This window comes from Podarcis pityusensis, assembly GCF_964106645.2.
Source record: "Podarcis pityusensis genome assembly, chromosome: 6".
NCBI lineage: Eukaryota > Metazoa > Chordata > Lepidosauria > Squamata > Lacertidae > Podarcis > Podarcis pityusensis.
This window is the reverse complement of record NC_138030.1, coordinates 18,156,702-18,184,182: the sequence shown is the minus strand read 5'-3', so window position 1 is coordinate 18,184,182 and position 27,481 is coordinate 18,156,702. Positions and strand designations below refer to the sequence as shown.

General features: G+C 46.1%; 1 protein-coding gene across 3 annotated transcripts; it reads right to left on the bottom strand.

Moving 5' to 3' along the window:
- Positions 1-15,044: 15,044 nt before the first annotated feature.
- Positions 15,045-26,706, bottom strand: KCNG1 (potassium voltage-gated channel modifier subfamily G member 1). 3 transcript variants are annotated; one of them, XM_081011319.1, is made up of 3 exons: positions 25,944-26,706; positions 19,641-20,450; positions 15,045-17,175 (listed from the first exon to the last, which is right to left on the bottom strand). In XM_081011319.1, the coding sequence occupies exons 2-3, from the start codon at positions 20,397-20,399 to the stop codon at positions 16,405-16,407; spliced, it is 1,530 nt and encodes a 509-aa protein (XP_080867445.1). In that variant the 5' UTR covers positions 20,400-20,450; positions 25,944-26,706; the 3' UTR covers positions 15,045-16,404. The 3 variants fall into 3 exon arrangements, with proteins under 3 accessions (XP_080867445.1, XP_080867446.1, XP_080867447.1); XM_081011320.1 differs by lacking the exon at positions 25,944-26,706 and adding an exon at positions 25,382-25,836; XM_081011321.1 differs by lacking the exon at positions 25,944-26,706 and adding an exon at positions 23,459-23,585.
- Positions 26,707-27,481: the final 775 nt, after the last annotated feature.

The window sequence follows — 27,481 nt, the reverse complement described above, 5'->3', positions numbered from 1 at the left end:
TCTTAAGGAAACTTGTGGAATTCAGTCTTTATGAGTTGCAGTATGACCTGTTCTGGTCCAAAAGAGAAACACTAGGACAGCGGTCGCAGTGGACCTTTCACTTGAGGGGTTTTTCTGGCTCTACAACATGCCAGACCTACATGCTGCTTAAGCAGTCAGTCTTGCCTTTCCCGCATGTATTAAGTAGGCTGTCCGCTTTAAGGACCTTTATAGCTATAATATTTTTATTCTTTAAATATCATATTTTCATTTATAAAATAATGAAAAGCATCTTTCAAAACATTGGAAAACTGCTCTGGAATTTGGGGTGGGTTGCAAGATGCATTTAGTGATGTCACAGGTACTATCCAATAGGTGCCCTCCATGGCTATACTTTCTTCAGTTCACATTGAACCTCAGCAAATGCTTGAAGAACCAGCTTTTGAGAATGTATCCTGGTTCCTGGTGCAGAAATGCATGTTGTACTGAACACAGTGGGGGACACTTCCTTCACTGCTCATAAAAAATTATGTCCGCCCTGGGCAGAGTTCTCATGCCAATGTAATATTTTCCATGTGTGTTTCTTCACAAGACTAGTCCCACAGCATGTCTGTGGAGGAACTGGCTCGAAAACAAATAGAACTATACAATGCCTTGGACAGCTCAAGACTTTGAGCACATAATTAAGCTTAATGTCAAATGGTAATTAAGCCTGGAGAGTCCTAAACATGAAGGAAATGATTTCATCCAAGGATGGACTTCAACATGCCAGGGTATGCCAACATATGTTACTAGCCTGATGCCCACCAGGGGAAGGGCTGTAGCTCAGTCATAGAGGATCTGCTTTGCATGCAGAATGTCCCAGGTTTAATCCCTGTCCATCTCCTGATAGGGTTGGGAAAGGCTGTTGCCTGAAACCCTGGAGAGCCATGCTTAGCCAGTGCAGAACCACTGAGCTTAATGGGTTAATGGTCTGATTTGGCATAGGGCAATTTCCCTCTCTCCCTTGAGGTCTTTATTTCTGATTCCTCAGGCTCTACACTGTCACTGGGTTGTGTGGCTACTCTGGATTTTGCTCACCACCTCTTTCAGTAATTCTTCACCCTTTTTTGCAGTCTGGTGAAATAAAGGTTAAAGGACCCCTGGACAGTTAAGTCCACTCAAATTCAACTATGGGGTGCAGTGCTCATCTCTGCTTTCAGGTTGAGAGAGGCGACATTTGTCTGCAGACTGCTTTTCTGGGTCATGTGGCTGGCATGACTAAACCGCTTCTGATGCAACAGGACACCATGACGGAAGCCAGAGCTCATGGAAACGCCATTTACCTACCTGCTGCAGCGGTACTTATTTATCTACTCACGCTGGTATGCTTTACAACTGCTAGGTTGGCAGGAGCTGAGACAGAGCAATGGGAGTTCACCCCGTAACACAGATTTGAACTGCCAACTTTATGATCAGTAAGCCACGAGGCTCGGTGGTTTTTAGACAGTTCAGGCTGTTTGTACATTTGAATATCTACTTGCCATTATTCTGACTATGTTTCTGCTTTCAGAGCTAGTTATTACTTACATTATTACAAAAAACAGTAATAATTGAATGCAGTGACAATAATTTATGATAATAAAGAATGGACACATACAGATACAACCGGCCCTTTGAGGGTGACCAAACTGCTGATGCGGCCCCCGATGAATTTGAGTTTGACACCCCTGCTCTATTGTATCACTTGGTATACATTTTCATAGCAATAATAAAAATATTTTTAAAACTTCTGCAAAGGGCCTGAAGGTGGCAGTGTAAGATGCAAAAATAAGTAACACTTATTGCAGGTTCCAATTTTGCTTGGACTGCAGAGTTAGGTTAGAAGGCTGCCTCAAGCCTCATTTGCACAGTCTAAAAATTTTCTTTGCAGGTTGCTTGCTCCTTCATTTCTTTTGCAGGAACCACATGGCATTTCTACTGACGAGGTGGTTTATATGAAGCTTTCCCAAGCCCTATCCTCTCTCCTTACTCCTTCAGCTTACAAAAGCTCTCCTTGTCCTCCTGTTGGTGTGTGTGTGTGTGTGTGTGTGTGTGTGTGTGTGTGTGTTGTAAGGCATACAAAGTGGCAATGTGAGATGCAGTCTAGTAACAAGACAAAACCACAGAAATACAAAAAAGGAAAAAAGCATTCCCACAAGAGTGCATGGATTTCCCTTCTTTTGCACAGCTGGAATGGAGCCCCCTGTACTTTGTTGCTCCACTCCTCTTTGTCTCTGACCCCCACCCACTGCTGGCATATGGCCCCTGGAAGGTTCCCAACAAAGAAGTGTGGCCCTTGTGCTGAGCAAGGGCCCCTACAACAGTTTTATGGAATGCTGCTTCCTAGAATCAGTACAGGTGAGGGGTGGCCTATAAATAATTTAGATCAGTGGTTCCCAATTAGCTAAATACTGCGAGGACCCTGTTTTTCAAAAGCCAAGCCATGGACCCCTTACTTTTGAAAATGTTGATATTTTTCTGGAAGCTTCTGTTATGTAAGTGGTGTCACCAAAGCCTCCAACAACCAGGATGGGCATCTCACATGACTTGTGTGACAGCACGGCGCCCCAAAACACGTTTTGGGTTGCCATGACCTCACGTGAGAGACCTGGCTGGCCACTATCTCACATGTTTTGGGATGCTGTGCTGTCATGCGAGAGCATGGCCCCTCAGAACAGGATGTCTTGGACAGCTGATGGGTATGTGCTATGGACCCCTCTGGGTGGGTTACATGGACCCCTTGTGGTCTGCAGACCACCAGTTGGGAACCACTGATTTAGCTTAATATGGCCCACAAATCACTGTATCCACAATTGTGAGGCCTAAGGAGGTTATGATGATGCCTCCTCAGCTGAGTGGATATAAAGGTGGGCCTTTTACCCTCTTCCCCAACAAAACACAGCAGATAACAGCTGCAACATTCAGCATTGTCTGGTCTTCTTCCTGAGTGGGATTGTAGTTTTAAGGCAACTTCTATCCCTGGTTGGAAGCTGGCTGATGTCTAGTGATGGACCCAGTGGAAGCTGCCAGATGAGAGCTGGTGCTGGGCCTGGGGCAAGATGCACAATCAAAGACTGCCCTCCCTAAATCTTCCTACAGACCAAATGTTGCTAGTTTCTTTAAACAAGCTTTGAAGTGGCTTAGGTTTCCCTTAGGCTGGGAAAGATTGAAAATAAATGAACAGCATTTATCAGAATAGGATAGTTAATACGCTTATTAAAAACAACACTGTTCACAAAACCGAGTGAAAATAAACAAACTTAACATTTTTAGCACTGATACATTACTAAACTACTTAATTAACAGTGCTATTACATTTGAATGAAAACATACTGCTTATGACTGATCATCAGTCTATTGGCCTGCAGCACATTTAACAGGGCTCTGCAGACTTTTCTATTAGCAAATAATTCAACAATATCACCCGAGCTTAATTTTCCTGCAAGTTTTGATTCAATGGCCAAGGTTCCCAAATTGGTGAGGGAACTCTTCAGCTACAGTCTCTGGGAGAGCAGTCCTGGGCTCAAGGTGTATGCTGTGCTTTGCCATGTCTGAATCATATTAATAAATATTGGTGCTTACAGAGAACCCTGAGCAATAGATGGAGCAATATAGTCACTCACTGGTTTGTTGAGACAGGAGCAGGGACACTGTATCTTGGTATTCTGGAGCCACCTAGCATTGTGGCTCCCCAAATAAAGGTGAGCCTATAACTGTGCAGCACAAAGACACACATTCAGCACAAAGACACACATTCAGTGTGAGGTTTTATATAATCAAAACCTGGGAAAGAAATATAGCCTCAGGCTGTTACAAAGATGTAATACAGAGCAGAGAAAAACAGTTCATCAGTATGTAGTGGATGCTCTTGTGGCCACGTGTATAATTTATTTGCAGGTGTTTGTTTACCAGCATGCTTCATGCTTATATGGATAAATTATGTAAGGCTGCTTACATTCGAGGCCCTGGGCTTATTTAGTGATGTATAAGGAAAGGACCAAACTACAAACAACCAGCAGCAGAGCCATGGCTGGACCTCCAGACCGAAGTCAAGGTGTCACAGCTAGGCACAGGTGAACTTGTGGGGTTTGCTTTCTCCGTTTCTTGTTTTTCCCATTTTAATTGCAATTTTACACATTTCCACATCAATTTGCTTAAAAAAAAAAGTCCTCCTGAAAACCCATCAGCGAATTTCTCCTAATATATACAATTTTGTATGCAATTTTCCCTAATAGGTACATTTTTGGAAAGCAATTTCCCCTCATATAATGCATTTTTATATGCCGTTTTCACAAATGCATGGATTTGTAGGCACCTTTACTTGAGTTTATGCATTTTTGCACACATTACTTGGCTGGTCGAAGTGGATTGCAAAATTAAAAGGAGTGCGAATTTTGAAGAATGGCTGTGTTTCGCTTCACATATTGGTTCAGTAAATGAAGATTATGCAGGTTTGCCTTTAAATATTAACTGAATCCAATTTCTCCCCCATTCCTACCCACAGCCTAGGGAACCATAGTTTTTGCCACCACCAATTTTACAGTTTGGCTACTCCCACTTTGGCATCCCCCACTCTGGTTGGACCACAGGTCAATGCGACCCTCAGCCTGAAAAATGCAAGCCGCCCCTGCATTCGAACAAAACTCCCCAAAACCACCCCAAAGAGTTTACCAGCCTCTAATTAGAAAGATTGAGTAAGTGCAGTTTTGCATTTTAAGTTCACTTAAATCATAGCACCATCACGACTACACAAATAAAAACTTGTTTGCTTCTGCTGCCTTGAAGCTAAGCACATTTTCATGCACAATTTTGTGGCAGGAAATGATACTACATTTTTGAAGTGGAAAACAATAAAACGAGCACCTGGAACCATGTACATAAGACCATTAAGTCCAGGGTCTAAAATTACCTAGCTGACTTTGGCCTGAAGCCTTGTGAAAACTGATGAAAGTTACATAAGCATAACGGATAGCAGGGCTGGGCTCTTTATTTCTGTTTAGCTGACGTTTGTATCTGGAGCAGGTCCGAAAAGCGGAAAGGAAGTGATATTCCTATTAGGCAGAGAGAAGACACAGCTGCTGCTAGTCTAACGCAAGCTCAACATACCATTTTTTCCTTCCAGGCCTGCAGTTTATCAGGTGTGCCCTGCACTATTGACAGTGATGGTGATTGCTGTGGAGGGTTCTGCATTATGCCAGTTTAAGGAATGAAGAAAGAAGGGGAAATTGATGCCAGAAGGAAACAAAGAGGGAGAATTCATTAATGCTAATTAAATTCTTAAATCTTTCTTTAGGCTATGGCAGGGTCACCTGGATGAGGGCTTGGCTGCCAACTGACCAGAAATAACCATCCTGGTGTGTTCTTGCACTATTAACAGTTAATAGGAGCTTGATCTACAGAACTTGGCAGGTTCTGCTTTTCACACCTGTGGAGATAATCTCTTCAAATTTCTCCAGCTGAAAGCCCTGTTCAAGGTACTAGAATCCCATTTTGGGGTTTAAAAGCATCTTTTCTTTTCTTTTAAATTCCAAACTTGTATACTTCTGGAAGCTTAGGCAATCCTGCAAGTACAAGACTGCCAAGTTATTTTTGAGATATTTTTCATTACCAAAATGATAGAATTGGGCATGCAAGCATACAAGTTCATTATTAGAAGGAATAAGTATGCAGAGGCACTACTGTTTGATGAACGCATTTTTATATTTTGAAGTATTTGAAAGTGTCTGAGTGATTATTGTAAGCAGGCCTATTAACTTCTGAGTAAACATGCACGGGAACATGGTGAATGTGATCAGATGTAGACATTGTGGAGTTATTTTGTTTGGGCCCTCAAATACCTGCTGATGTATGACTTGACATCAGGTAAAGAATAGAGGTGGAGAAAGGTAACTCTATAAATCTGTGCAGTAAAACCAGCAACTTATTTGAACGCTTGGAGTGATTACTTGGACCTAGAACTCACAGACCAGAGGCAATTGATGTAGGAGGCTATATTATGTAAAATTAGCATGTGCAATTTTTATGCAGATTTGTCATGGGCCTTATAACTATCTAGTATTGCCCATGGCTTTGTACACACAAAACTAGATGTCAGGAAGAAAGGTCATCCCTAACATCCTGGTTTTCTTTTTAACTTATGGCAGAGCATCCTGTCATGTGAGCCTCACCTTCACTCTGAATTACCAGAGTCTAGACACAGGTTTACCACCCCAGTGAGTTTTAGACCAGAGCCCAGAGAAATCCTAAAAGGGCAAATATTCAGGTGAAATATTAGAAGTTACCAAAAGGTCAAGATGAGAAACCCCACCAAGGTTTTCAGCTATAAATTTTCGTAGGCTGTTGCTTAGATGAGGAGCACTCCTTTTGAACGAGTTGAATAAGAATATTAAGAAGCCAATAAATCATCAGGCAACTTGGCAAGCCTTCTGGCTCGGACCCAGCTGCCACTCTGAGCTGAAACTTTAGGCAGCAGAAGCAAGCCAATGCCAAAAGTAGCAGCCTATAAAGTTAGGAAGCCAAGGGCTGCATACAAACCATACATTTAAAACACATTCCCCCTTCCACATCCTAGGAACAGGTTTACCTGCCCGCCCCCGAACTGTAATCCTTAGCACCAACAACAAACAATGCTCATGATTCTATTGTTGGAGAATGTATGGTGTGCACTCAGCCCAAGGACACATGGTTAGGAAGACAAAGGCTGGCACTGGCAAGATCAGGTGGAGGAAAATTGTGTCACCTTGACAAGCACGAATATGCATGGGCTATTTTTGGCAGTGCTTGTGATAGTAAAAAAAGAGACCATCCCCGATTCTCTGTTTCATTCAGTGTCTGCAAGTCACACGTAGCTCATGTTCTCCAACTACTCTGGACTCTTACCAATTGGAAGTGGAATGTGGAGTATCACGTTGTGCAGGGTTTATATTGCTATGAGTATCGGGAGAATGCCTTCACCTCCTACTCAGAGCCTCAGATGGAAATGGGGAGGGGGGGTTGGGTTACCAGGATCTCCTTGAAACCCTTTCTGTCCAGCAGTCCTTTTCCTTCTCTTGGGAGCAAAGGAGGCTGCCTTACACTGAGTCAGACCCCTGGTGACACTGCCTAGCCTTGACTTTCCAGGCTTTTATGTTGACCTCTTTCCCAGCCCTACCTGGAAGTGCTAGAGCAGGGGTAGGCAACCTAAGGCCCAGGGTCCGGATGCAGCCCAATCACCTTCTCAATTCAGCCCGTGGACTGTCCAGGAATCAGCGTGTTTTTACATGAGTAGAATGTGTGCTTTTATTTAAAATGCATCTCTGGGTTATTTGTGGGGCATAGGAATTTGTTCATTTGTTTGTTAAAATATAGTCCGGCCCCCCACAAGGTCTGAGGGAAGGTGGACCGGCCCACAGCTGAAAAAGGTTGCTGACCCCTGTGCTAGAGGCTGACCCTGGGACCTTTTGCATGCAGAGTATATGCTCTGCCAGGGAGCTATGGCTCTTCCCCCACTTGACTGATCCACTGCTCAGCCTAGGGCAACGCAGTGGTGGCTGTTGGGGTGGCCAAGGGGGGCACTGGAGGTGGGATCAAGGGGGACAGTGGAGGCAGGACCATTTTTCCCAACTTTTCTGCCCTTCCTCCTCCCTTGCAAAGGTGCTATAGACCTGGTGTGGGAACCAGATGCTGCTGAACTACAACTCCCATCATCTCTGATGGGATGCCTGCTGAGGCTGATGGGAACTGCAGATCAGCAGCTGCTGCAGGGCCAAAGGTTCCCCACACTTGCTGTAGACGGTTAGGCAATCCAGTAGTATTATAACTCAGGTTCCGACTGAACTCCTCTGTGAGGTAGTTTAGACTTAAGAGACTCTGTTTGGACAACCCCCTCGCTTATTAATATAGCAGAAAATGGGCAAGAGCTCGTCTCACAATAAATGCCCATACTGGAAGCACCTTGTATGAATGAACACAATTCAAAAACACTGCATTTGGGCCAATTTGGGAGGCCAGTCTGTGGTGATAGCTCTGTGATGGCCAATTCACATATTCAACTCATTTGATGCACTGGCCATGAACTATATGAGCCAGCTTTCCGTCTTTGTTGTGGAACCAGGATCATCTCCTCCTGCAATGCAGGAATATGCAGCTGTTCCATAAGAGGATTGAACCTGCAACCTTTGCATTATCAGCACCACGCTCTAACCATCTTGGCATGGAGGCATGGCACACCCACAGAATAGACGTTTTCAGCTAATCTTAGAGGAGAAATTAATCTTTCAGATATGGTCAGTCAGAGCCTCTGCAGGCTTTGCAGCTCAAGACTTGTACCCCTTGAACAGTGGCATGATTAAGCAGGAGCTTAATCTACTGCTTTTATTGGTTAGGCAATGCTTGAGAAAAAATAGACCGGAATACATGGCATGCAGCACATGACATGCCAATCAGGGGCTCTATTGAGCTGCACAGCTACTAAGCTCTGAACACGAGGTTCAGCTTCCTGGAGAGCTCTATATGTGGACTACTACCCAATAGCCTTGAATTAACAGATCTAAATACGAATCCTGTGTTAAGTACTTCACTGAGCTGGGACTATCTGGTATCATAACAAGGACATACAGGGATCTCGGGTGTCAAGCTACTTCAGGCACCAGGTCACAGATCTTGAGCATACAATATGAACACTTGCACTGCTTCACTGTATGCTGAACACATACAGCAGGGGTGGGGAACAACTGTCCTGCTGGGATAGCTCAGTCAGTAGAGCATGAGGCTCTTAATCTCAGGTTTGAGGGTTCAAGTCCCACGTTGGGGAAAAGATTCCTTCATTGCAGGGGGTTGGACTAAATGACCCATGTGGTACCTTCCAACTCAACAATTCTATGATCTCGGACCATTGCCTGTGCTGGCTGGAGTGGATGGCAGGTGAAGTTGCTCACCCACAATGTACAGAGCTCTTCCAATGGGACATAGCAGTCAACTCAGAAAACTTCTTAATGACAAATTGCTGCTATGTCTAATGCAGGGGTAGCTAATGTGGAGCCCTTCAGATGTTGCTAGATGCCAGCTCCCTAGTCTCACAGTCATGAGAGTTGTAGCGTGGAACACTCTGTCACAAGAGACCAGGGCCCTGCGGGACCTGACATCTTTCCGCAGGGCCTGCAAGACAGAGCTGTTCCACCAGGCCTTTGGCCAGGGCACAGCCTGACTCCCTCCCTCGGCAATCTTCGCGGAGCTCTGGCCCAATGGTTGCCAGTGGCTTGAATTAATTAATTTTATAATGAATGATTTTAGAGTGTTGTTTGTGCTGTACTTTTGTACTGTTTTATTGTTGTTAGCCGCCCTGAGCCCGGCTTCGGCTGGGGAGGGCGGGATATAAATAAAATTTATTATTATTATTATTAGCTGAAAGGAGGGCACCACGTTGGCCGTCTCTGGTCTTTGTATAGGGTTAAGTTTACAAATCCCATAATGCACTCCATGGATGGGAGGAAACACCTGCATGAAAACACACGGGGCCTAGAAGGAACATGAAACACTGATGATGAAAATGAAGAAACTGAAGCACAGCCATAATTGGTTGAAATTCATACTGGCTGATGGGTTTCCTGCAGAAGCTAGTTGTCTGGGCCAAGAAAAAATGGATTTCATCCTCCGAGTTTTGCGCACAGCAAGTGCTTACATGATGGGAGCACTGAGAATTAGTGTGTGATTATCGTACAGTGGTGCCTCGCAAGACGAAATTAATCCGTTCCGCGAGAGTCTTCGTCTAGCGGTTTTTTCGTCTTGCGAAGCAACCCTATTAGCGGCTTAACGGATTAGCGCTATGAGCGGTTTAGCGGCTATTAAAGGCTTATCGGCTTATCTGCTAAAAGGCTATTAAAGGCTTAGCGGCTTAGATAAAGGGGGGAAAAGCAAAAAAAAAATCTCAAGACTCGCAAGACATTTTCGTCTTGCGAAGCAAGCCCATAGGGAAATTTGTCCTGCGAAGCAACTCAAAAACAGAAAACCCTTTCGTCTAGCGGGTTTTCCGTCTTGCGAGGCATTCGTCTTGCGGGGCACCACTGTACTTGCTGTGAGTTGGATATTATGTGTGGAAAAGTTAACCTCACATAGGATTCTCATAAACTCTAAACCCTTTAACAAAAGGCACAAGGTGGAGACCAGCATTGTTCCCCTCGGCAACTCTGGATTTAACGCAGACTGGAAAACTCTGCCCACACAGATTGTGCATACACAATTCATGCCCGTTTCCTTTCCCCGACATATGCATCAAACGAAGCATACAGCTATGACTCGGTCAAGCACAAATACTTTCTGTTGAATTAAGATACAGCTAAAAAGTTGGCTGCCCATTTAGCCAAGACTGAAAAACACAACAATCAAACCAGAACCAAACCCTGGAGAGAATGCTCTTTGAACTGGCGGTGGGCAAACTCTTGTTTAATAACGCTAAGCTTCCCAGAACGCCAAAGCATGGAAATAGACAGGTTTGCTGATCCAGCGAGCGATTCGCTTAGGAGGGGCAGAGAATTAAATGAAAATCCATTGCACTGTGACACAGCTTTGCTTCAGAGACGCCTTGAATCACTGTGGTGGTTTTTACATGAAAGGTTCTGGCGAACGCTGTTTGTCTGGTCTGTGCCAAAGGAGATTATGAAAAACTAATTGGATATAAGAAACAAGTAAGAGCTTGCTGGATTTCGCCAGGGGTCCAGCATCCTGTTCTCACAGTGGCGCATCAGCTGCTTGTGAGAAGCCTGTAAGCAGGACCTGAGCACAAGAGCACTCGCCCCTCCTGTGGTTTTCATCAACTGGCATTCAGAAGCACTACTGCTTCGTACTGCCTGTCAGAACAAAGGCCCATCTATTCCAGCATCCTTTCCCACAGTGGTCTCCCAGGTACCTCTGGGAAGTTCACAATCTGGGACTGAAGGGAAGAAACCTCTCTTGTTGTTGCTCTAACAACTGGTATGCAGAAGCATACTGCCTTTGAACCTGGAGGTTCATATATGTTTATAATAATAATGGGACGTGGGTGGCGCCGTGGGTTAAACCAGAGAGCCTTGGACTTGCCGATCAGATCGGCGGTTCGAATCCCCGCAACGGGGTGAGCTCCCATTGCTCGGTCCCTGCTCCTGCCAACCTAGCAGTTCGAAAGCATGTCAAAGTGCAAGTAGATAAATAGGTACCGCTGCGGTGGGAAGGTAAACGGCGTTTCCGTGCGCTGCTCTGGTTTGCCAGAAGCGGTTTAGTCATGCTGGCCACATGACCCAGAAGCTGTATGCCGGCTCCCTTGGCCAATAAAGCGAGATGAGAGCTGCAACCCGAGTCGGCCACGACTGGACCTAATGGTCAGGGGTCCCTTTACCTTTAATAATAATAATAACAATTTATTATTTATACCCCGCCCATCTGGCTAGGTTTCCCAACCACTCTGGGCGCCTTCCAACAAAGTATTAAAATACAGTAGTCTGTTAAACATTAAAAGCTTCCCTAAAGAGGGCTGCCTTCAGATGTCTTCTAAAAGTCTGAATAAAAAAAATCCTTCCAGTAGCACCTTTAAGACCAACTAAGTTAGTTCTTGGTATGAGCTTTCGTGTGCAAGCACACTTCTTCAGATACACTGAAACAGAAGTTGCCAGATCCTTCTATATAGTGAGAAGGTGGGGAGGGGTATTACTCAGAAGAGTGGTGGGAATTGGAGATTAGCAGATAGCTGAGATGAGCCTGCTGACGACTCTTAACGACTGTAATAGGTCTTACAGGAAAAGGCAAGGGGTGAGAAGGTGAGAAATGGCTTAGTCATGTATAATGGGATAAGAATCCAATGTCTTTGTTCAAACCAGGTCTCTCTATGGTTTTAAGTTTGGTAATGAGTTGCAATTCAGCAGCTTCTCTTTCCAGTCTATTTCTGAAATTCCTTTGTAGTAAAACAGTTACTTTGAGATCTTGTATAGAATGTCCTGGGAGATTGAAGTGTTCTCCTACTGGTTTCTCTGTTTTGTGATTCTTGATGTCAGATTTATGTCCATTTATTCTTTGGCGTAAGGTTTGGCCTGTTTGTCCAATATAGAGAGCTGAAGGACACTGTTGGCATTTGATGCCATACACAATGTTAGATGATGAGCAATTGAATAGTCCCGAGATGGTATGTGTGATGTTGTTGGGGCCAGTAATGGTGTTGTCCGGGTGTATGTGGCAGCAAAGTTGGCATCTGGGTTTATTGCAGGCTCTGGTGCCAGTGTCCGTGTTAAGTCTGGTTGTAGTATTATTGTGGGTTAGGAGTTGTTTAAGATTGGGTGGCTGTCTGTAGGCAATGAAAGGTCTTCCTCCCAGAGCTTGAGAAAGAGAACTGTCATTGTCCAGGAGAGGTTGTAGATCTCTGATGATGTGTTGTACTGTTTTAACTTGGGAGCTGTATGTGATGACTAGAGGTGTTCTGTTATTTTCTTTTTTGGGTCTGTCTTGCAGCAAGACAGAAGAATACCTGTTTCTAAAAGTCTGGTAGTTCTTTTTCTCTTTGACAACCTCATGGGAGGGCGTTCCACAGGGCGGCCGCCACTACTGAGAAGGCGCTCTGCCTGGTTCCCTGTAACTTGGCTTCTTGCAGCGAGGGAACCGCCAGAAGGCCCTTGGCACTAGACCTCAGTGTCCGGGCAGAACGATGGGGGTGGAGACGCTCCTTCAGGTATACTGGTTTATGTGTATATAGTTTGGATGTTAACTTATACCACATTTTTTCTCACTGGAATGGCGTAAGCTGTTTATGCTGTGTGAAAGCAAAATATTTTAAAAACTCTCAGGACTTGCAAACATTGAGATGGTTTTTTTTTTTTTAAAAAAAGTTTAAAATAATTCTGTCGTTTCACTGAAGCTGGCTTCAAAGACTGAAATGAGACTGTACTTTGTGAAGGGTTGATTATCATTTTAAAAATATTCATAGCTGGCAGTGGGACACAATACATTATGGAAGTTGAAACATATAAACTGTATTCATTGCAAGAAGCCACAGTGGGTCTCATTTTGGTGTTTTGAAAGGAGAAGAGAAGCAATTTCTTAAAGAGTGATTCATAGAACATACTCCTAGCTTAGAAGTAATTTGTTACCAAGATACAAAACCAAAGCAAGCCAAATCCATCCTTATTCCAGACAGCTCAATCTTCCTTCATGTTTACTCAGAACTACTTCCTGCTGTGCTCAGTGGGGCTTACCCCCAGTAAATGTGCATAATTCGCAGCTCTAGTTTGGCAGGCAGGTCTGGCATCCAGAATCCTGCAGAATACCACCAAACCCCAGTTCACTCTGGAGTTTGACTCTTGGGTCATTAAGACTGAAATAAAATACACATTTACTTGGGAGTAACCCCACTGAACACAGCGAGGCTTAGAATAAACGTACTGTACAGAGGATTGGACTGCACGACACAAATCTGAAATACTACAAGGTAATGCTAATGTATGCATAAGGGGATGAAACTATCCATCATATTCTCAACTGCATTGTAAATCAGCAATGTACCGTATTTTTCCGTGTATAACACGCCCATGTATAAGACGCCTCCTATTTTTGGGGACTCAAATTTAAGAAAATGGGGGGAAATGGCACAGAGTTGTTGAGCTTTTTTAAGGGAGGATTGCCGAAAATTGCTCACCAGCCCGTGTCACAAAATCCACCTTTTGTCCCCTCACCAGCAGAAGCTGCCAATCGCCTGCCCAATTGCTGCAGCATCAGCCAATCAACACCAGCCCTTGACGCAGCAACCAATAACACGCCAAATAGCCGCTGACAACCAATCAAACATCCACCCTATGCATTATCTATGTATTAGTTGACCCCCACTTTTTAGCATACTTTTTAAAGAAAAAAAACCTGGTCTTATACATGGAAAAGTATGGTATTTCACTCCTATCATTTTACTATTTTGCTTCTAAGCTCTCAAATTTTCATTTTGGGACCTGATCTTGCACAATGAATACTAACATGATTTAAAGATACCAGAAAGGTACATTGTTTGCCTCCGCATTAAGAGATAAGCCAATACAAATTAATAACTATGTCTAGTTAGCTGGAAATCAGGTGGGTTCTTCCAGGTCAATTAACTAGATCTTTGCAATTAAAGAGCAGTTAAGAAGCAGAACCACTTAGAAATGGTTGGATGAGATCCAGGGGTTCATAGAGCAGTTATATTCAAACACCAAACCTTCAGGATGAGACTCATCTGCTGAAGAACCACCTCTGCATATTTGCCTTGGAACCTCTTATGTTGCAAAGGATTCTGGGGCAGTCTGTTTTGTTCATGCAAAGCTATGGTTGTGCCTCTTGGTCCTCCCCATCACCCTATACAAATAGAATATGCTCCCCTGAAACTGCATATTGCAGAGGGCCTGTTGCGGAAGACTATTTCTGGGAAGCTTGTTTGCCTTCTCACTGGGCCATTGCTGGAAAACTTCCAGGGAACAGGTTGATAACCACTGATTATAGGGTGTGTAACAGACTAACCATTTCAAGATACCAAAGGAACCAGTACACAATTGTAAAATCATTTGGGTAATCTTTGCTTCCCAATCCCAGGCTGTCATTGCTATCCAACAGGGTTGACAAAACTGGATGCAGTGCACTGGCTGTGTTACTTGAGTACGAGCAGTTTACTGCAAGCCTGAATTGCAAGGGCTCATGTGGTAAAGCTGTGTACAGTATTTCCTCAGCGGAAACACAGCCATTATTTTGTGACTGTGGCCAAGTCACGCAACGGGTTTGCCAAGCATGTGGTGTATCCAGGCAGGCAAAAATGCCCAGATTCTTGAAAAAGAAACCCAATTTGTATCAGACCCTTGGTTGATTGGTGTGGGGGGGGGGGGAGGACAAGGCAATTAACAAAAGGCTTTAAGCCTTTTAGGTTTCACTCATGGGAGACTTACTAAGTTTCCAATGACTCATCCATATAATATCCTCTTTTCTACTTTTCCAGCAATTGCTTCCGGTATTTTCCTTTCCTCCTTGAAAGGAGCCCCATGTCCAGAAGTTGTTGCAGCTATCACACTAGCAATTTTGGCAACGGAGGTGGATTAAGACATAGCGAGTTTTATTTCCTTCTATCCTGCGCAAAAGAAAACAACCGTGAGACAATGACTGGTGTGGCATTTGGGTGCACATTCTGTTTGGATTTCCTGTTATCTAGCTTTGTGTTACTAACATTAGAGGGTGTGGAACAGAAGGACAGCTGTATCAGGTCAATCTAGCACAATCAGTATCCTGGAGACAAGAGGATGACTGCCGTATGTTTTCTCATAAATGTTCAGAGGATGATGCACACGAGAATTCAGGAGGGGAGTTATAAAGCTACTTCCCCCCTTCCAAGTCTCCTTTCTACGCCTAACCAGTCTGAAGGGAAATGGTGCTAAAAGCAAGCTGTGAGTTCCTGTTGGTATCTGATACACGATGGAACTGGGTATGAGACACTTTACATAATGAGCCATCTCACAGAAAAGAGAAATCACATCCAGTGACACTGGGGCTGTGCCTGACCGCCTATCAGGAAATGCTACTTGACTCAGCAGTAAGTGGGTGCTTCATTGAAGGTAGGATGGAGAACTGGTAGTCCTCCAGAGGTTGTAGGACTACAACTCCCATCATCCCTCTCCCCCACTGGCCATGCTTGCTTTGGCCAATGAGAACTGTAGGTTGAAATGCCCTGATTGAGAAGTAGCCTTAGAAATAAGCAGCTCGCTGCTGCAATTTAAATTATAGCTGAAAAACGCTGCTATTGCTTATCTTCAGAATATAAGCCAAAACTGCTTGGTGGGTCCAGTGTTTGAAGCTTGGGAGGTCAGCAAGTGGGGGGGGGGGAGAGTTGCAAGAAAATAAAACATTCCTAAGCCTGCTTCAAATGTGACCCACAAACTTCCTAACTCCAGTACAAACAACGGGGTTATACATCCAAGGATTAAATCTGGATCTGCGAGATGTTATAGTTCACAAGGTTTGGTAAAAATAAACAACAAAAGGTCAATTAACCGAAAGATCAAAATGTTGACATTCACAGTCAGTTCTCTCTTGGAAAACGGCCTGCCTCTTTACATTACAAATGGCAACAGCTGTGCCCAGTATGTAATTTTACACTGTTCTCCTTTTGGTTAACGATGCATGTTACTCTTCCTTTAAAAAATAAACAAATCTCCATTTCATGATCCCAAATTGTGCAACCTACTGGAAAGCAACAATCTTATCCCCCACCCCCTAATAGCAATGCTAATACAACATAATGATGAACCAAGTCCCCACGGTCATAATGGCTAAAAGCCCTTTGCGTGTTTATTTGTACAATGCCATCTCTCCCCAAAGCCTCCAGAAGCAAATGCCGAGATTAAAGAGAGAGAGAGAGTTTGCTGTTTGCTCGGCAACAGGGCAGACGTGGAAACTTCCGTTTCAGCCGTCATTCCTGGTCTCTGAAGAGAGGCTCGGAAACATGCCGCTCCCCTGTGATGCGTTGCTTAACTGGGACTTTGTTTTCATTAAGAACTGCGCCCTCCTGTACATGATCCTCTCCTGCTCTTGCTTCAGCTCGATGTAGGAGCGCGAGAACGTGTGGAAGATGGACGTGACGGGAAAGGCCATGAGCAGGATGCCGCTGAGGATGCTGCTCAGGGCCACCACCTGGCCTGGGATGCTCCTGGGTACCATGTCACCGTATCCCACCGTCGTCATGGTGATCACGGCCCACCAGTAGCTGGCAGGGATGCTGGTGAACTCCTGAGAGTCCGCCATCTCGTTCTCGATCACGTACAAGAGGGGCGCGAAAAGCGCGATGGCCACGCAGAGGAACAGCAGCAAGAGCCCGAACTCGCGGGTGCACCTGCGGGCCGTCAGCCCCAGAGTCTGCAGGCCCAGCGAGTGCCTGGCCAGCCGCATGACGTACAGAATCCTCAAGGCACGCAGGATGCGGAGGACCAGGCCCACCTTGTCCAGGTAGATGTTGCCGGAGGTCGGCTTCTTGTTGCTGCCCAGCGAAGTGCTGTCCAGCAGTAAGGTGATGTAGTAGGGGAGGATGGCGACGATATCGATCAGGGTCAAGGGGTTCCTCAGGAACACAAACTTGCTGGGCGCCTGGATGAGCCTCAAGAGGAACTCCAAGGAAAACCACCCCACGCAGACGGATTCCACTACAAAAATATTGTAGCACATCTGAGAACATTCGCCCTGGAGTGGGAGAGAAGGGGACTGTGTGAGCAACGAAACGGCTGGCAGAAAGGTTTTGCTAAGAACAGAGAAGTTTGCCCAATGCTTTTAAAAAGCCACCTATGCGAGTGTGTCTATGTGCTGCATCTTCACTTTACAGTGGACGCTCGTGATCCGTGTGGGATGGACGTCTGCAACCCACAGTGGCGCGTCTGCGCACGCTGCGATTCGGCGCTTCTGCACATGTGCAAAGCGCGATTTAGCACTTCTGCATATGTGCGACCGCCAAAACCTGGAAGTAACCCATTCTGGTACTTCTGGGTTTCGGCGGTCCGTAACCCGAAAAAACGCAACCTGAAGCATCTGTAACCTGAGGTATGACTGTATTATTTATGTATTCATTTTTAATTTTAAAATATTTTAAGGCCACCTTTCTGGGTATAAAGACTTTCAAAATGAAAAACTCTCAACAATACAACAGAGCGCTCCTAGCTGATCTGCAACTTATACTAAAAATGGGTTGAAATGCAGTGTTCTGGCTGTTTTAAGGTGCTTCAAAATCACCTACATTCTACTCTTACCTGGTTTTTCCTTCCAAGGACATAATCAACCCCATGGTGCCTGTTTAGCATCAGATGTCCCTGCGCTGTTCACTAGGCTTAAAATTTTGCTTTAGAACATGCAGCTATGTGGGGCAGCAGCTACCAGCTCTTGTCAAATTTTCCACATGATTTGCCAGGACAGGTTATCCAAGTTTCCTCAGAGTTTACATTTAAAAAAAAAAAAAGTTTATAGATTTATATTATAAACTGCCTTTTTATATAAACCATGCTAAACTTAGACATGGCCAGCTACACCCTTTTAATAAATCTGGGCTCTGGACATTTGCTAAGCCCAGTGTGATCATGCCCTCACTTTCTTCGATGCTTGAGTGATTCTGGGGCGGTGACAGTAGCCTTGTGCTTATATTGCTGATGACTAGCTGTCTGCATAGCCAGATGTGACTGGCCCCCTGATCCCCAGGTGCCTGTTCATGTTGCTGTGTTAACCACACTTTGAAGTTGTACAGCTGGCATAGCTCATGTGGCAGAGCACGAGACTCTTAATCTCAGGGTTGTGGGTTTGATCCCCACATTGGGCCAAAGATTCCTGTTTGGACCAAATGACTCCTGTGGTCCCTTCTAATTCTATAGTTCTATGATCAAGGATAGGAAATCCTCTTTTTTTAATGTTTAGGGCCGCATACTAAGACAGACGGGGGTTGGAAGCAGAAGCAGGTGGAGCTGCCCCTTTCTCTCTGCTGCCCCTTCTCTTTCTCTGCAGGGAGGGTTAACTCTTCCCTCCCTAAAGCCAGTGGGAAGCAGAGAATGTCCTGCAACAGACACTTGAAGACCTCCAGTATAGAAGAACTCACCACCGAGGCAGTAAAGTCTTTCTCCTCTTCGATATGTTTATTCACGTGCTACACTGAACACGGGTACAAGCTCTTGCCATATGCACAAGTGTTTGTGTGAGAGTACACTTGTTGATTTGCATAGCACAGATATTTGCATGCACAGGCTGTATGTACCCTTGCTGAATGCAGTATGTGAGCATCCCTAATGTCACAGCCCTACAGGCAGTACCATCACACCCCCCCCCTTCAGTCTTCTCTTCTCCAGTCTAAACTTACTCAATTCCTTCAACTTTCTTCACGGGACTTGTTTTCCATATCCCTGACCACCATTCCTGCCCTCGTTTGAACCATTTTGTCTAGCCTTCCCCAAAGTACGGTACCCAGAACAGGACACAGGACTCCAGGCAACAGGGTCTTAGAGCAGAATCAGTCGTGGCCCCTTTCAATTCAGTGCTAAAGCAAGAACCAAAGGGCAGATCTTAAAGATACCCTAATGCACATTTCTCCCCCACCCCCTGCCATCCACATCTAGCCCTAGAGGGTCGCTCCCCTAGAGCAGGCATAGGCAAACCTGGCCATCCAGATGTTTTGAGACTACAATTCCCATCATCCCTGACCACTGGTCCTGTTAGCTAGGGATGATGGGAGTTGTAGTCCCAAAACAGCTGGAGGGCCAAGTTTGCCTATTCCTGCCCTAGAGGGTCCCCGCCCTAGGTGTATGCACTGTGGTTCAGTCAAGCATGTACCTGTCTCCCTTCCTACTGGCTCTTGTGGCAATAGTGCAATGTTCCCTCTGGTTTTCGTCAAGGCAGGAAGTGAGGCAGAAGTAGAGGCTGCCCACCCCTACCCTAATGGAAGTAGGAACGGGCCCTGGTTGTTTGGCAGTGATCATGGAGCAGCTTTGCATATGAATCTCCAAGTTTGTTATTCCACCCATTTTTAAAAAAACCAGCTTTGCATGTCCACATATACTTGGTTTCTGCGATGCACTGATGGCCTGCAAAACCGTCACACCAACTTTCTTTCCATTTAGATGGCTTCTCCCCACATGCCTGAAGACAGCTCCCTACGCATCTTAAAATCAACTTACTCTCTCCTCTTCCTCTCTTAAGCCAGGCATGGTGCTGATGGAAAGGTTGACGGCAGTGATAGTCACAAACAGCACCGATAAACAGGCAAAGACCTTCCCCGGAATCCCAGACTGAGGCCTCTCCACCATGTCTTGCAACCTTTTCATGCAACGCCCGGCTTTTGTCTCCGCCACAGCTTCGCACTGGTTTTCGCCGTCCGCGAACTCATCCTCCGCTTCGTTCATTTCCGCAATCTCCTCCATTTTCTGCAGGTACCGTCTTTTGCAGCACCACTCCAGGTTGTCTTCCTCGATGCCCCAGTACAGCAGCTCCTCCTGAAACGAAAGCGTGCACATCTCTCTCAGGAGCCGGAGCTTCCCTGCCCGGAGGAAAGTCAAGATGGTCCTAAACGCCCCGGGGTTACGGTCGAAAAAGAACTCGTTGCAGGTCACGTCGTAATCGTCGCAGATGTTGAGGATGTCGTCAAAGTTGTTGCAGAACTTCAGCTGCCCCAAGCGGGTCATGGGGAACTCATCCAGAGTGGTCCATGGGAGCAAGTACTTGAAGCCACCCACATTGATGATGATGTGATGCTTCCGGTCTTCCGGGCGAATGCTTCCGTATAGTTCTTCCGAGGGGTGGATGAGTTTGGCCCTTTGGTAAAAGACTCCCTTGAGCGTTTCTGTCTCAGCAAAGAAAGGGTGGTTGAAGGAGGCATCCGAAGCACAGCTCAGGGCGCTGTAGTCATAGTCCGAATTTTCTCCTGGTAAGAGAGTCATCTTGGTCACCAGGTGGCTTCACATCCCTTTGCTGCTCCCGCTACAAAATTTCTGCAACGGAAAAATAAACAGACATTTCAGGGTCTCGGTTTGTGTGACATTCCCCATGCACTGCGTATTGTTTACACAGTGGTACCTCGGGTTAAGAACTTAATTCGTTCTGGAGGTCCGATCTTAACCTGAAACTGTTCTTAACCTGAAGCACCACTTTAGCTAATGGGGCCTCCCGCTGTGCCGCCGGAGCACGATTTGTGTTCTCATCCTGAAGCAAAGTTCTTAACCCGAGGTACTATTTCTGGGTTAGCGGAGTCTGTAACCTGAAGCATCTGTAACCTGAAGCGTCTGTAACCCGAGGTACCACTGTACAGCCAATGGAAGGGATGAGAGAGACAACAAAGTGGTGTGTGCACGGAAAGAAGCGTGAAGCCTACAAAGAGGCTATTTGCGATCAGGGCATATTAATGGTTTGATGCGGGAAAATAGGAGGTACCGATAAAATGGCAATGGATGCAGGAAGGGATGAAAGCACAGCCACCTGGGGCCAATGGTTGTAAGAAAGTGGAACCTGCCGTTACCAGAGGCAGCCACTGGGCGGCAGCCAAGAAAGATGGCAGGACTGGACCACGCAACCTGTGTGCTGGGAGAGTCGCTTACAGTGGGTAGCTGATGTGTTGTGGACTACAACTCCCATCATACCAATTACCCATACTTGCTGGGGATGATGGGAGTTGGAGTCCAACATCATCTTGTTGGCTACCGCAGGGCAAGGTATATTGCAGGTTTGTGTGGGCCTCCTGTGTTTTCAAGATGTTTAGATGGTTTCACCTGCTATAGCACCTACCAGCGGTGTGACAGCATCTTTCTACAAAGGGTTCTGTTCTCTCTTACTGATCTCTGGATGTGGAGACTAAACCGCCTTTAACACCCTGGTCCTTTGCATGAAGGGCTGTGCTGCTGTCAATTCAATCTCTGAGCGAATACAGAACCAAGCACTGCAAAAAGTGAAGTTACGGGGAATCAGGCAGAGGGCCTTCTCGGTGGTGGCACCCACCCTGTGGAACACCCTCCCATCAGATGTCAAGGAGATAAATAAACAGCTGTTAGAAGACATCTGAACAGGCAGCCCTGTATTGGGAAGTTTTTAAGTGTTTGGTGTTTTATTATGCTTTTATATATGCTGGAAGCCGCCCAGAATTGCTGGGTCAACTCAGCCAGATGGGTGGGGTATAAATAATAAAAATTATTATTTGTTTAATTGAGAAAAAGTTTTCTGAATAGCTTCCATAGTCCACAGTGTTGCAGTGCTGCTTCTGTGCGTGTTCACATGGGAACAAACGGGATGCATAGAGAGACCATATTAAGAGCGGCTGAATTGGGAGACGCATATACAATCCTATGTGCGCCTACTTGGGAATAAGCAGCACTGAACACAGATTTCTCTGTAAACATGCATAGGCACATCTCCTAAGCAACTAATCAGACTCAGCAGGATGAAGGATCCCCCCCCCCCCCGCTATCAAATTTAGAAAGCTGTGTGATCAGTCCTCTTATCTTCAAGAATCCAAGACAATGCCAGGCTAAATAGACCAGAGACGTTTGCCCTTTCCACAGCAAGAAACAGAAGCAGCAACTTCAGTGTTAACATTCCACTCTTGATCATCTGCACACACCCCTCCAAATTCCCTCTGCAGCATTTGGATTTCTGCAGTGCATCTCTGATGTAATCACCGAACTTGCAAAAAAGGGATTGTTACTATTCCATGGTGCAAGCAATTTTCGATTCACTCCATGGATGAAAACGGGTTCTGCAGCAAGTCATAAAAGTCTGAACAGACGTCTGGAACGGTCTTAGCTACCGTTTTATTATTTCCACCCACCACCCTAGCAAAGCATCTCCTGGTGCAGTGTTAAGCATCAATATAATGAATGGGCTTTGCCAAAAAAAGGCATTGCTACAAGAAACTAAAGCTATCTGCTGTTTAAGCACTCTGAAGGTCTCATTGAAAGACTTTTCCTTCGGGAAGAAAAATCAATTGATGATACCTGTATGTAACCTCCAGGTTTCAGAGAAAGCATGCTTCTGAGTAGGGATGGGGGAGGGATTTGATTCGGCTCGCATTAAAGGCTGAATTTACCAAATTCACACTTTTTGAAACAAGGACCAAAACACAGGCCTCTTTCAAAATTCACACTTATCTGAATTTTGAGATGCAGTTCTGCAACCAAGTAAGCACAAATATTAGGTGAAAATGTGCTTAGCCATGGAAACAGCGAACAAAAATGCATAATATTATGAGAAATTGTTTGCAGAAATGTGAAAATTAGTCAAAACTGCATACAAAGATGTGTTCATTAGGAGAATTTCACCCTAAATTGCTGAAGAATTTCGTAATGATTTAAAAAAAAGAGTAAATCACAAATTTAGGATTGGAAAAATCTCAAACTTGCCAGACCTTCCATTCCTACTTCTGAATAACAGCTGCTGGAAAGCAACAGAAGCATGGCTGTAGCTGAGTAATAGAGTAACTACTTTTCATGCAGAAAGTCAAAGGTTCAATCCCTGGAATCTCCAGCTAGGGCTAGAAAAGACAATTGTCTAAAATCCTGGGTGGGCTGCTGCCAGTCAGTGTAGACAGCACTGAGGTAGAAGGACCACTTATCTGTCTCAATAGAAGGCAGCTTTCTATGTTTGTATTATGTTGATGCTGGGCTGGGTGTGATCCAAAGGGGCTCTTCTAATTCAGTGGTACCTCGGGCTACATACGCTTCAGGTTACAGACTCTGCTAACCCAGAAATAGTACCTCGGGTTAAGAACTTTGCTTCAGGATGAGAACAGAAATTGTGCTCCGGCAGCATGGCAGCAGCGGGAGGCCCCATTAGGTAAAGTGGTGCTTCAGGTTAAGAACAGTTTCAGGCTAAGAACGGACCTCCAGAACGAATTAAGTTCTTAACCCGAGGTACCACTGTATACCACCGCTTTATTTATGTACGCTACGCTCAGTAAAGCTCAAAGGAAGTTTAGGGTTCAAGAGATTGTTCTTCAATAGTTGAAACATACCTTAAACCTCACCACAAAGAGCTCATTTCCCATCTCAAGGCAACCTCACAAATTCTGATTTGGCAGATTTAAGACATGCACACTGACAAGGTCACCTTAAACTTTTGCTGCTCACTACAAGGCAGACCTGAAAGGCATAACAAAATGAGTCCATCAGCATATCCAAGTTTTTACAATATCTGAAAATAAATATTATGCTTAACTATCTCACTGCAGCTATTAACTGGAGCAGGACAATTCAGTACCTAAAGACCAGGGGAAAATCAACACATGTATTCAATAGTGGTCGAAATTTGGGCTTTGCAGAAAGTCTATTACGGACTCTATTAAGGAGGAGAAATACATTTTGCAGAAAAACATTACTTTTTCCCATAAGGTTGTTCTGCAAATACAGAGAATCCACTCTGCTATTAATTCCAACTACAGAGCTATTGTTGCTGGATGTTGATAGGATGGGAGTGTGACCATTTCCCCTGCAAATTTATTTCAGATAGGCTACATCCTCCTGCAGAAATTGTTACCAAGCCACAAAACAGCTATTAACATGTACCTCAAGCACTAGAGCAGTGAAATGCTAAAACACACGATGATTTTCAGCAACAGAAAACACCACAAAGAGCAGACAAACGAGATGAATCAGTGATGAAGACAACTAATAAAGCTGGTTTTAACAGAAAATCTAGCTTAGAATAAAGTATCAGTATGAAATTCATTCACCTTCCCAACTTCAATGCACCACACTGCTCAAACTGAGAAAAAGCATCCGACACGAAACAAGAGTGTGATACCGGAGGCAGGAGAACTGATGTCAATAATATGCCATATCAACAATACGCCACGTTTATCACAAAGAATGACACAAATAGCTGTCACTCAATTGATTGCAAGGAAAACAATTGAGGGGAAATAGACCTGGGCTTTCAAAGGCGCACAACTCCAGAAGTTCAGTTGTTCCAAAGCACTTCTGTCCCCCCCAGCAAAGCAAAGAAGTCTTGTTTGGGGATGTGAAAATAAAAGAGCTTTGGGGTTTTGCACATGGAATCCAATGCAGTTATGGTACCAGATGCAGTCAATGTTTCCAAAGCACCCAAGTCATACCCGACAGCCTGCACCAAGTGATAGATTGGATTCAACCTGCTGTAGTGGTGGGGCTCCATAACTGCAGTTTGGAGAGGCTTGCCTTGGGGCTGTGGAAGATGGAAAAGAGGGAAATGAAGGGAGCGATCCAAAATTAAAGCTACAGCTCCATGCATGCTTTGGAAGTGAATCCCACCGAATTATTGGGGAGAGGGAGGCTTTTGGTTCTCAGTAATCATGCCTAAAATCAGACCACATACCGATGGGATAACGGGGGTGGAAAAGAAGCCGGAGCAAGCGGATCTTCACCAAAAGAGAACACCGTTCCCAGACACGGTGACTGATGTAAGAGGAATGTGTGGATAATTTTAGGGCGATCAAAACATTTCACCATTATTCCCACACCATCCTACTACCAGCTCCGGTAGTTCTTCAGTGTCTCTGGGGCCGAAAGTCAAAGCAGACCACGCGCATTAAATCTGGATTAACCCCTCGCTCCGTATTCCAACACGGAAAGGGTGGGGCGCGCAAAGGGGGGGGGGGACGGACAACAACACGCCGGCACTTTCCCTTAAATCTCCGCGCTGGTGGGCTTGAAAAAAGAGTAATCGCCGTCAAGGGGTCTCTAAACCTGCATTAAGCGCTTGGAGCCCGGAATGACCCAAGAGCTTGTAGCGGCGGCGGATCCGGTTACCGGATTCCCCAATCCGATCCGCTGGTTTGCTTCCCGGAACTGAAGAAAGTTCCCCCCGAGAAACTTGCCCGGGAAGTTCGGCGAGGAGCTGCGCGCCTAGAAGATCGCCTGTCGGAGGAAAGCGAGGAGAGGGAGGGGATCCGCTCACTTACTTGCAACAGCCGCTCCGCTTCTCCTCTTGGGCGGGCAAAGCAGGTGGCGAAACAGCCCGGGAGTGAGCAGCAGCGCCGCTAACCAGGACGGAGACTCCGGAGCGCAGGCGGCGGCGGGGCTGAGCCCACGGGACGCCCTCGGCTGGCGCCCTTTGGAAGGAGAGCGCACGGGCATGGCAACGGCGGCTCCGGCACCCAAGGAAGCCCGTCCTGGGGTATGGCTCCCGCGCAAGAGAGGCGGAGGCCACACCCTGCACACGAGACCGACGCGTGCGCGACCCTCCGCGCCCGCCCTTTGGCGAGGGCGGCAGCCGGCGGCCAAGTGCGCCCTGCGCGCAACGGGCGCCGGGACGCGCTTGCCTGCAACAGGTCTGCACGCCCCGACGCGCATCCCAGTGGACGCGTGCTCCTGCTTGGCAGAGAGCCAGCGCACGTTTCTCGCATCCAGGTCTGTACTGTACATGCAACAGGAACGCGCGCGCACACACACAGACACACTGCAACAAGTGGGCGTGCAACTTGTATCCCCGCGGAACGTGAGCATGGAAGAAGCAAATCCCACCTTTCCAGGCTGGAGCGCCGCTCCCACGAAGGAAGCTCTCGATTCTCTTTCCGCGGGACGCGCGTCGAGTGAAGCGTTGCAAAGAAGGAAGACCCGGCAGCAGGGCTTCGACTCCGGCGTGTGCGCAGCTCTCCTCCTGCCGCATGCAATTAAGGGGAAAGTGCGTCCCTCGTTCCGTAGGTCGCCTCCATAGCGTTCAGCGGCGATATATTTCCGCAGCTAATTTCCCCTTTAACGACGTATTCATCTTTTTGTAACCCGCCTCCAATCCAGTAAGCACGTAAAGGCAGGGGGATCCGTGGAATAAACCGGGAAGAGGAAGAGTTTGCAGTGAACCATAGCAGACACACGCGCAAACACACACACACGTGGTCGTGGAGACACTTTTGCAGCAGCACGCGTGTGCGCCTCGCCGTATAGACTAGGAACGAATCCCCTCACTCGCAAACGCCTTTTAGGCTAGATTTTTTTTGTGTGCGAGGCTGCCGGCATCTTCCACCCCAGCCGGGCCCTATCATACTCCGGAAAGCAATTTCTGTAGGACAGCGCCCCACACCCCTCTCAAATCGCCGCAGCGTGTTCGTGATGCAGTTAAGTTGCGGCTGCTCTCCTTGTGCAGATACGTGGGATTCTGCTGCGTGGAATAGGATCCCGTGGTCCGTCTAGCTAGCCTAGGATCAGGTGAAAGCGGAGGGTAGCTCGAGATCTGCTGGTAGGGTGTTTTGCGGTAGATCAACAAGGATTTCGGATTCCCGTGTTGTTTAACAGCACCCCCCCCCCCCCGTGACAACACTGAAATAAGGAAAGAAGCGTGGCGTGGGGAGATTGCAGGGAGTGGATTTTTGTGTGGGAGGCCGTTTTGGCGGCGCTTCTAACATATTCCTGGGCTCATATTTTTTTAAAAATTCTAAGTGTGTCTTTTACCTGGAGGATAGATAACAAGCTGATGGATATATTCTTGTTAAAATCAACAACCCACCAAAAGTTGACCCTCCCAACTAGAGAGTCTACATACACATTGACTCTCCAGGCAGGTGTCATTCTCTGGTCTACTTGGGCAGGGACTGAACCTGCGACCTTCATACATTCAAAGCGTGGGTTGTTGTTTTTTTACCACTGGCCCACAGCCCCTCTCAGACACAGCGCTGATCCACTTTTAATACAGAGGGGTTTGTTTCCAAGAACCATGCACTGAAAAGTAAAATGATTTCTTTACGCCGTTTCCTGAATAAAATCTCCGTCCAAGGTAAAGGTACCCCTGACCGTTAGGTCCAGTTGCTAACAACTATGGGGTTGCGGCGCTCATCTCGCTCTATAGGCCAAGGGAGCCGGCGTTTGTCCACAGACAGCTTCTGGGTCATGTGGCCAGCATGACTAAGCCGCTTCTGGCGTACCAGAGCAGCGCACGGAGACGCCGTTTACCTTCCCGCCCGAGCAGTACCTATTTATCTACTTGCACTTTGATGTGCTTTCGAACTGCTAGGTGGGCAGGAGCTGGGATCAAGCAACGGGAGCTCACCCTGTCGCGGGGATTCAAA

Coding starts and splice junctions, on each gene's coding strand:
- KCNG1 (XM_081011319.1), bottom strand. CDS start 20,399: ATGACTCTCTTACCAGGAGAAAATTCGGACTATGACTACAGCGCCCTG. Junction 17,176..19,640: donor TAAGAGAGGAAGAGGAGAGA/GTAAGTTGATTT, acceptor CTCCCACTCCAG/GGCGAATGTTCTCAGATGTG.